This window comes from Momordica charantia (genome assembly GCF_013281855.1).
Source record: "Momordica charantia cultivar OHB3-1 chromosome 1 unlocalized genomic scaffold, Mcharantia_2.0 BLBB01000001.1, whole genome shotgun sequence".
NCBI lineage: Eukaryota > Viridiplantae > Streptophyta > Magnoliopsida > Cucurbitales > Cucurbitaceae > Momordica > Momordica charantia.
The window spans coordinates 20131695-20142503 of NW_028275157.1; the positions used below are offsets into that span (position 1 = coordinate 20131695).

At 37.2% G+C, this 10809-nt stretch overlaps 2 protein-coding genes across 2 annotated transcripts; both read left to right on the plus strand.

Annotated features, from left to right (window-relative positions):
* LOC111005402 (uncharacterized) lies at positions 1–6373 on the plus strand. The gene is made up of 8 exons (XM_022276882.2): positions 1–551; positions 968–4403; positions 4487–4562; positions 4692–4774; positions 4858–4923; positions 5011–5100; positions 5678–5854; positions 6140–6373. Exons 1-8 carry the CDS (start codon positions 154–156, stop codon positions 6173–6175), a joined length of 4362 nt encoding a protein of 1453 aa, XP_022132574.1. The 5' UTR covers positions 1–153; the 3' UTR covers positions 6176–6373.
* On the plus strand, positions 6198–7469 carry LOC111005403 (uncharacterized). Its single transcript, XM_022276883.2, has one exon. The coding sequence runs from the start codon at positions 6924–6926 to the stop codon at positions 7275–7277; it is 354 nt and encodes a 117-aa protein (XP_022132575.1). The 5' UTR covers positions 6198–6923; the 3' UTR covers positions 7278–7469.
* The last annotated feature ends 3340 nt before the right edge of the window (positions 7470–10809 follow it).

Here is a 10809-nt window from a genome sequence, read left to right on the forward strand (position 1 = left end):
GTCGTCTCGTCTCGTCTTGCATCACAGTGGCTCTGGTTGTCTGCAGAGTGAGAAAGCGAGAGGGAAGGAGCCACGAGGAGTGAGAAAAAGGGGAACAGCGAGCGCTATATACCACGCTTGTCGAAGAACTGAGACCTAGAAAGCTACATTTTCATGGACAATCTCTCCCATTCTCGCCTCCCCAACAGGGGTTCTACCTCCGTTTCTAAGAACATCTGCAATGGCAGTAATGGCGGTGGCGCTTTTGTACCTCACACTATCTACGACGACGTGTATGGAGGTCCTCCCAAGTTTGGGGTCTCTGCTTTGTCTCCTCGCTTCGAAGACTACGGTGAGATTTTCGGCAGCTTCCACGCCCTCCGCGCTTCCTCTATTCCGATTCTTGATCTTCCTGCTGTCGATGAAACCGAGGTCTTCTTCGACGCGCGGAGCTCAGCATTCGACTATGCGGACGTTTTTGGAGGCTTCGATGGTCTAGATTTTGCGATTTCTTACGAGGAGCTCATTGCCCCGTCCAAGGGCGTTGATGATGGTTCTTCCGACGAAGCTTGGTACGACTGCGTTTATGTTCTGCCGTAAACTTATCGGCTTTTGTTGCTTTTGTTCGCTGATTTCTGTCACATATGTTGAAATTGACCGTATCTTAATTACATTTTGTTGCGCATTCTTCTTTAGCTCGGTTTTGAGAAAAATATTCATTTTTTTGGGCATTAGTTGTGGTTACCATTTTGAAACGTCCCTTTTTTTTTTTTTTTGGTTCGAAGTGCGGGCCGTCGAAGGTGAATATGATGGTATGTTGACTCCTGAGTAATAGTGTCAATAGTGATAGGTGCCTAATGGGCTGGGTTTCCTAGTCTGAATACTATGAGAAAATTCGTCTATGAGTAGATTGTGATCTTGATAATTGACCTAATGATGCTAGAACTTTGATGGTAGAACGCGGTTGTCTTGCTTTTGTCATTCACAGGACTCCAGCTGGAACTGAATCTTTGTCAGACTGTTCGGATCATTCTGGAAATTCTCAGTGCATATCAAATGGAGACTCTAATCAGTCATTTAGTGAAAGCACTGAGTTTTGCATTTCGTATAACAAGGTTAACCGAGAAGGAAATGGAAATATATCAAATGGGAAGACACATGTAACCCAGTTGGAGATGCTTCCTGGATTCTCATACCTGGTTGATGAAGCACAGCCCTCAGCGATGGGTACAGTTGATGATCCATCACTGCAGACCAATGATGATAGCTATCTCAATATAGATTTTAGTACTGGAAAGGTGAGGGGCAAACATCCAAGGAACTCTATGCCACCCCCACTAGACAGTAATGGCTGTGGACAATCATTCAAGGATAACCTTATTTCTCATAATGGACATGGCAGAGGTGTTTGTCGACCTTACGAGGATTTCATAACTGTATCTGAAATAAGTCTTAGAACGGAGCCCTCTCAAGTGCCCCCACCTTCTCGTCCACCTCCTATGTTTGCTGCCCAAAATGGGGACTGCACTAAAATGACTTTGAATTGTAGGGAAGCTGCTTCTGAAGTGATATTGGATGGCCCTTCTCTTCCTTTGTTTGATGTGGAGGTAGATTCTAGCTCATCTGCAGCAGCCTCTGCTGCAGCTATGAAAGAAGCCATGGAAAAAGCTCAAGCACAGTTGCAAAATGCAAAAGATTTGTGGGAGAGGAAGAAGGAAGGGGTCCATGGACGGATGAGATTGGATGCAAAAAATGATATGAGGGATAAAGAAGGACATTTAACTAAGATTCCAAATCGATGTAAGAATTTGACCAATGAAAAGGTGCAGGGTATTGGTGAAATTCATGACCATGAAATGAAAGTGCCTGCTAGAGAGGAGAGGCAAAAGGATGTGAAGGCAACTGAAGTTTGTTCAACGCCATATGGAGGAGATGAATTTCTAACAGTTGCTGAAAAGTATTTACCAAATAGAAGTGGGAGTAGATTCCTTGCGTCGGACAATTATGGTTGCTGTAGTGAATGGAAAGAAGCCACTGAGTTTTTTGTATTGGCAGGAGCAGATATGCCCGAAAAGGAATTTGAATCAGTGAACAATGATGAGATTTCCAATTTTGTGATTGGACAAATGGGAGCAGAGACCAGCACCGAAGCATGGGAGAACGAGAAAAATAAAGACAAGCTAGGGAAACCATTCCATAAGGCTCATCTTGTGAACGATGAGGTGAAGAATCTGGAGAATATAGTCCTTGGAAAGGAGAAAGATAAGATTAAACCAAAACCAAGTAAAAATGAAACCAGGCAAAGAGAGGTGGTGAAATTAAAAATTCCGCAAGGTGTTTTCGATCTTGAAGCAAATGATAAGAAATTTGGAGTTGCTCAAGAGTTCGTGGAAGTAAAAAGGCCAATGTCTGGTGCTAGTAAACTAGAGAAACTTGAAAAGCCTATTGAGTTTAAACAACTGGAAAGTGAGTTAAGAGTTGAGCAACCTGTTTCACCAAAGGATATTGACGAAAAAAAGAAAAATGCTGTTAAAGGAAAGGAAAAGGAAAATATTTTTAAGGAATCTCATAGAAAAGAAAATAATGAAAATAAAATGGAAGAAACCATTGGGAATGAGAAAAAAGAGAAACTACGGACAGAGACTTCTGAAAGGGAAAAACTTGAGCAAAAAATGAGGATGGTATTCGAGCAACAAGAAAATAAGGAAAGACTGAATATGGCTCTTGAGGAGGAAGAAGACTTGAAGGAACGGATGGCTGGTGAAAGGCAACTGGAAGGAGTTCATGAGATGGAAGATCATGAGAAAAAAGAGAATGAGGCTGTCAAAGTTGGATTAAGTGAGAGATTTAAATTAGCTCATGAGACAGAAGTTGACGTCAAATGGTTAAAAGATTTTCAGTACAGAGAAGAATGTGAAAAAGGAGTTGAGGATTTATTTCAGCGGGTGAACATAGAAGGCATGCCAAGAGATGTGGGTAAGTGCAAAGAGACTCAGATGTTGGTTAAAGATTCTCAAGAGAACGCAGAGCTCAAGGGTACAAGTATGGTGCATGATGAAATAGAGAGATTGGACAGACAGAAAGTAAATCCAACAATAGGAACTCAAGCGTATATGGAAGTGGAGGATTTGGGGATATCTACTGCTGCATTTCAAATGGATGATGACGAGAACCACTTACCCACAATACTTGATTTTTCAACGGGAGTATCTCTAGAATTTGCTGTTGTAGATGAAAGTGGAGAGAGAGAGGCTAAAGTTATTATAAATGAAAGTTCATCAGAAAGTGGTGGAATTGAAAATCTGCAATTTAACAAAGATTCTTGTGCATCGAGTTTGTTCCAGGCTGAGGTAGAACATCATAAAGTTCCAGTTAAAATGGAAGATGCAAATATTCCACTTCCTTTAGATGAATGGACCAAAAAATCAGGGAAAGAAACAAGCTTTCAACCCAAACCTGACTATACACAAGAAGAAGTAACTAATTTGGAAGATGCAGTTTCATCTGAAAACTCAACAAGCATGGATGAGGGGGAGAATGAAATTGAAGAGAATGAACTTAAGATGGAAGATATGAAAACATCACTTCCCCTAGATAGAAGTGATGAGAAAGCCGGTCAAGCTGATGCTGGCATGGAAGAATTTATTGGGAGAATGAAGTTTGTCAGCAGAGTGGATTCTGATCCTGAACATCCAGAAAGGAAACTGTTTGGTTGTATGGAAGATAAAACAAAGTCCTTTCACCAGGTTGAAGAAAAGGAACAGAAAGTGGCAGCTCAGGAGGTAAATGTAAGGGCTGATAAAGGAAGTGGAATGGAGACAGCTCAGCCAACTATTTCAGAAAGGATACATAAGAGCAGCAAAGTATCCCATGAAGTCAATGCTAATCAGCCCACCGAAAGAAAGGAAAAAATTATAAACCAGAGCCATACATCTAAAGGAAAAGAGAGCGAGAGAGTGAGGAGAGAAGCTGAATTTGAAAATGATGTTCTTCGGAAATTGGAAGAAGAAAGGGAAAGGGAAAGGGAGAGAGAAAAGGATAGAATGCCTATTGACAGAATTGCTCTTGAACCACGTGATAGAGTAGGTGCTGAAGCTCGTGAAAGGGCAGAAAGGGCTGCTCTGGAGAGGATGACTGCTGAAGCCCGGCAAAGAGCATTGGCAGACGCACGTGAAAGATTGGAAAAGGCATGTGCAGAGGCGAGAGAAAACTCATTTGCAGGAAAGACAACTATGGAGGCAAGGGTAAAGGCAGAGCGTGCAGCAGTAGAGAGAGCAACTGCAGAGGCCAGGGAGCGAGCTGCGGAAAAAGTGATATCTGACAGAACTTCCTTTGGGGTGAGGGAGAGAATAGAAAGATCTGTTTCTGACAAATTTTCTGCTTCTTCCCGAAATAACGAAATGAGACAGAAGTCTTCATCTTCTGTAAGTACATGACACAAGTACTCTTTTAATACTTTATTAGTGCATATCTTGATGTGGAGTTTAAGATGGATGGTGGATGTCAGGGTCAGCCCAGCCTACAATCTCAGAGCTTTGGGTCTTCCATTGCTTCACGATATGGCTACTACTCAGCTTATGATGGTATGGCGTTTGCAGTTTTTTGTTCCATAAGAGCTGCAATGCCTTTTTTGCCCTATTTATATCTTTTGCCTTTAATCATTCTTCTGGTTTCTGAGCTGTCTGTTCTGTGCATGAAATTTTGCACTGCAGAGAGGAACGAAGGAGTTGATGGTGAGTCACCTCAAAGGTGTAAAGCCAGATTTGAGAGGCATCAAAGAACAGCAGAACGAGCAGTATGATTCTGATCCTTCAATATGATTTGTGAATGACTTGTGTATGCCTTACCAAATGACTAATAGTTTCCTGTATCTTCCAGGCAAAAGCTCTAGCAGAAAAAAATATGCGTGATCTTGTAGCACAAAGAGAGCAAGCTGAGAGAAATGTAATTCTCGATACAACAAGCAAGATTACTTTTTTGGAAGTTGTCATTTTTTAACTCGTGATATGTTGTGGACTCTACTATTTGCAGAGATTGGCTGAGACGTTGGATGCTGATGTTAGGAGATGGTCAAGTGGGAAGGAAGGGAACTTGCGTGCCTTGCTTTCTACATTGCAATATGTACGTTTATGTTTGATTTTTATCTGTAAGGTTGTGTCCTGCATTAATTCTGCTGGGTTTATTGAATCTTGTGGTGGATTTTCAAGGCGTGTGGCCGCTTTTGTTCCATGCTTGTAGACTCTAAATTGTACAAAGAAAAGAAAGAAAATCTTATGCATGGTTCTTTATTGAACTCCTGCATGCCTTGTTTTACTGTTCTTCTCATTTGCACGACTCACTGTTGAATCATTGCAAGCTTCAGCTGGCATCCCCTAGTTTTTGAAGTATCATGCACTATATTTGCATCAAATTCAATAAAAAATTTATTGGATTTAGGTTAGGAAAAGTTTCAGACCCAGCTCTTATCCACAATAAATTGGATGAAGTTATTAACCGAACTTTATAAGACTGACAGCATTTTAGTTTACTTTTCTTCGTGATGTTTGTGATGCTGTCATAGTGAGTTTTCTACGATCCCTTGGACTAATAAATTGATTCTATCTTCTATAAATGTATGAGTGACAGAAGAATCTGTTCTAATTTCGTGGGCATAAGCACTTCCATCGGTTAATGAAACTACTTTATCTGTTGCTTGCAGATCCTTGGACCTGATAGTGGTTGGCAGCCAATTCCCTTAACTGAAGTTATAACTGCCGCTGCTGTAAAGAAAGCTTACAGGAAAGCCACTCTGTGTGTTCATCCAGACAAATTACAACAACGGGGTGCAAGTATTCAGCAAAAGTATATATGTGAGAAGGTCTTTGATCTACTAAAGGTGTGTTATAAACAAGTTGTCCGGCACATTGTTTCACAGTCCTTGAATTTATATTTATTAAAATACTTAAGTGGTAATCATAACGTTTCTGCTTTTCTATTATTTTCATTCAATTTTATCCTCTCTAACCCCATCTCAGACTGATATCAACAATCTTATAACTCATGCTTCAGTTGCATTCTCCTTTTTTTCTGATTTTTTTGCTCACCTGTGGACAAGCACTGCAGTCTGCAGCGGTGTATAAACTCCCTCTAATATTCTGGGTTGTTACCTTCATGTCCTCAGGAAGCTTGGAACAAATTCAACTCAGAAGAACGGTAGTCCGAGGTCATTGTCTAGTAAAAGAAACTAATAAATCTACAACTTTTTGGCTGCAACCCGTGTAACTTCAGTAGTCCCGGTAAGTGTACCCGTCATGCTCATCAAACATGTATAGTTTTTGAATCCCACTCGTAAAGTCAAAGCAGATTCATAGTGAATCGATTCAACTGAATGAGATATAGAGTCGTCTTGTTTGAACATCGGAGCCCTCTATTCTGTGTATGAAAATGTTAAATTGAAGGAAGCTTCAAGGAATTCAAGGAAGAAAGGGAAACAGGTCAATCATTGATTCATTTTTGTAAGTGAAAATGGCCAGTATCATTTCGAAGCGCACATTTTAAATGTGGAAGTGAAGCACGTGCGAGGAAACCTCCTGCTGTTTTGTTGATCATATTATTAACAGAAAGAAAGTCAAATAAAGTGGTAGGTGAGCCCACCTTCCAAAAGAGTATGCACATCCTTTCCTTGTGTGTAACTGGAAAGATTCCAAAGTTCTTAAATATTATTAGGTGAAACCTATATTTCTTGATGGTAGTTGGTAAAATCAGGAGAAAGTCAAACTATTGGAACTTGTATGATCTAGCTAACGTAGCATTTGGCAAGCCAATCTTGACCATATGAAATCCATAAAGCTGCAGCCTACTCTCCATAAATCTCTCACAACCAACCCTCCCCACCTTCCATTCAGCAGCGCCCCCCATTTGTTCCTGCTCAGCTTGCTTGTTCTGTTTACTTTACTTGGGTAGCCATGTTGAGAGCTTTGAGTACACGGAGGTGTCCTCACAGGTACGAGCGACTCGGGGAGGATCCTACCATTAGCCTGTTGGAAGGGCGGCTGAAGAGGGCAACCAGTTTGCCTACCCGAGTACTCGGTTCTGCATCGAGGAAGTCGCCTCTAGAGATTGTATTTGCCGAGACTGCTCAAGTGAAACACAGGCAGTCGAAGAAAGCTAGCAGAGGACACCCTCTGTTTAGTTTCTTTGATTTTCGCCGCAAGAGGAAGACGACGGCGAAGCCTGAATTTGCAAGGTATCTAGAGTATGTGAAGGAGGGAGGGCTGTGGGATTTGAAGGCAAATGCTCCTGTAATTTACTATAAATGATTTAATTCATAGTTCTTTCTTCTTCTTCTTCTTCTTCTTCTTCAAGTTTCTACATGTAGCATTTGTTCAACCAGAAGGTAAAGAAATTTGGTTTTAAGTTGTAAGATGAAGATTGAAATTATCAACAGTCTTCTATCCGAGTTCTTCCCTTATCTTGATTTTGAATATGTGACAGAGATTTGAGTTTTAAAATAGAGTTGCCTCTGATATTACTTTGATTAGTTAATTGAGATTTCGTTGTATTGCTCCAACTTATGAAAACTCGAGTAAAGGAAGAAGTGAAATTGTAGAAAACAACCACACACTGCTTGCGGCTACAATTTTGCTCACAAAGTTTGGGAACATTGACATTTTCGGAGGAGTAATTCCAAATCTATTGAAAAAAAAAAAAAGAAAGACCACATCAAAAGAAATAAGAACATGAAAAAGGGAAGTTAGGCTTGGTTGGTAATGTGCTCCTTCCTCTCAGGTGGCTCTACAATAATAAGACTAAGTGTTGGACTATTGTATTTTCTTAATTATTGTAATAAAATCCATAATCTCATCACAATTTCATTGAAATCTCGTTTTTTTTTTAAAAATTGTAACCTCCTTTTTCTCTCTTCTTTGTGTTCTTTCAACTTAATTCAACTCGTTACGGGATATTTTTTTTTCTTTTATTTTTTGGGTTAAAAGACATATTTAGTCACGAAGTTATTAATATAATAACGATTTAATCCTTGAACTTTCAAAAAATAACGATTTAGTTCATGTATTTTAAAATTGATTACAATTTAGTTCCAGCCATTAAAAATTAAGTTAATTTAACGGAAGTATGATGTGGTTGGTTTAATCTTTGGTTGGTTCAAACTTGAATTGGTTTAAGCTTAAGAAAAAAAAAGGGAAAAAAATACACTTTTGGTCTATGAGATTTGGACTAGGTGTCAATTTGGTTCCTGAAGTTTCAAAATTAACATTTTTGGTCCCTGAAGTTTGAAATTTTGTTCTAAGTGGTCCCTAAGCATTCTTTGATCGTTGGTTGACTTAACAGAAAAATGACGTGGTAATTAACAACAAGGACTCATTGTAACCAATTTTAAAGTACATGAACTAAATCATTACTTTTAAAAGTTCAAGTACTGAATCGTCAACTTAATGAAACTTCAAAGACCAAATGCGTTTTTCAACCTTTTTTTTTTAAATTTTCATAATTTTAAATGATTGCTAAAAAGTCATTTAACATTATATCATTTTTTTCTCTTCTATTATTTTGTTTCGTGTCTTATTGTCTTCTAATTTTAGATGAGGACTTCAACATTTTTTTTGTTCGTAACCATTTTTACAAATGGATGTAATTGAAGAAGTTTTGGGACATTGTATTAAACGCACCACATTACCTTTCATTAATTCAGTCCAAGTGAATTAGTTTTTTAGTTTGTATATATATATTATGTTAATATTCTCATTGTTAGTTTATCCTGTAAACTTGGGTTGCATCATAGAAAAATAAAGTGGTTAACAATAGTACAAAAAGGAGAGAAAAAAAAGGAAACGAAAAATGGTAGAGAGAGGAGAAATAATGAACAAGAACCGTTAAATACCTTAAAAGAGTTTTATTAAAAATAATTTAAAAAAAAGAAGCAATATGAAACACTTATTTTGTTATTATAGGACTACATGAGAATAAGGAAATTGGAAATTCCCAGGTTTCTTCTTTTACTATTTTTACATACTAAAATAGTAATTCACAAATAAATACTCAAAATGCAAATAAACGTCCGTTAAAGTTAAATTTTAACGGCGCAGGTGAACGTCGTGTAAAATTAAAATTTAAAAGGTAAAAAGACCTTCTCAACCATCAAAAGTCAACTTTGACTTTTTCCATCCCATCAATTTTGACCCTCTTCCTCTCTTCATCTCTCGCCAGCCCATTTCGTAAGATCACTTTTCCTTTTTTTTTTAATAATATATTTAATTAGGATAAAAATATGATCTACTACGTAGCAAGATAAGATCGAGCCATTGAACTTATCTATTGTCGATCTACTATACTCACCTACTACCGGGCTTCTAAGCTCATCTACTGACAAGCTCCTAAATTCATCCATTTCCGATCTCTTAAGCTTATCTATTAATGGATTCCTAAATCCATCTACGAGTCAATTATTAAGTTTACTATAACAAAGCTTGTAATTTAACTTATACAACATCAAAATATATGAACTACATACCTATCAGTGTGTTCAAATTTATGTATATAATTAAAGCTACCTGACATAAAATTTTGGATCCACCACGTAATTATTGGCTCGTATACTTTGATGTTGGCATCTACGAGAGTTATATATATTTTAGTTTGAAACGAAATGATGTGAATGGATGGTCGTTATTTAACTAAAATAGATATTTAAAAATTTATAAACTAAAATAAAATAAATATAAAAGTTCATATACTAAAATAGTATTTTATCTTTAATCAGGTTAGAAAATGAGAAATAAGAAAAATAATTTAAAGAAGAAAAATACTTCCAAAGAAACCAGAAAAAAAAAACTGGTAATTTTTTTTTTCTTTTATGGGATGTAATACTGGCATTTGACTACTTTATCCGCCGGTCGTTATTTAACTGCATAAAAAAAAAAGAAGTACAACGATTATTGTTTGTAACTATCGCCTATAATTAATAAAACCAATGTTTAAAAATATTATTTAAAGGTTAAATTACAAGTCTCCTTTCTGTCTATCAATTTTTTTTTCTTTTTTGATAAAAACTACTAATTCACTTAAAAAATATTTTGTAGGGTCCTGAAATTTTTATTTCGTTTCAAATATATTTATAAAATTTAACTGTATTTAATAATTTTTTTAAATTTTAATTTTGTATCTAATAAATATCTAAACTTCAAATTTTATGTTCTCTTTTAGACAATTTTATATTTAATAGATCTTTAATCAATTAAAATTTATAGATTCGTATCATGTAATCTTTGAATTTTATGTTTAGATTCGTATACTTTAAAAAATATATAATAACATGGAGACTGAACAATACAAAATTAAATAGTTAAAAATTTATTAAACATCATTTTAAAGTAATTTAAATTTCTTTTAAAAGGCACCTTATTTAAAATAAATTAATAAGGTATGTTTTGGTAAAACTAAAAAGATAGAAGAGCTCGAGAGACTGCCACCTCATCAAAATTGGGCTCTTTTACACGGCACGCTATTCAATACTAAAATGTTGGACGAGGCACAATCTACATCGAAACGACACCGTACTCCACGTTTCTCTAGAAAAAAATTATATTTTATATCGGACAGGCTCTTCTTTGGACGACACGTCGGGCAAGTGGTCCAGGTGAAAAGGCGAAAAAATTCTGAAATGGAACGGCTTTTCCCAGGAGCGAGGGAGGGTATTTCAGACCTTTAACGGCGCAGGTAATGGGAGGGGTAAAAAGGGAAAAGAAGAAGAGAGAGAAAGTGGGGGCAGAAGAAATTAGAATAGATGAGAGAGAGAGAGAGAGAAGAGGGTTTCAAATATTTGCGGAGGGCGTG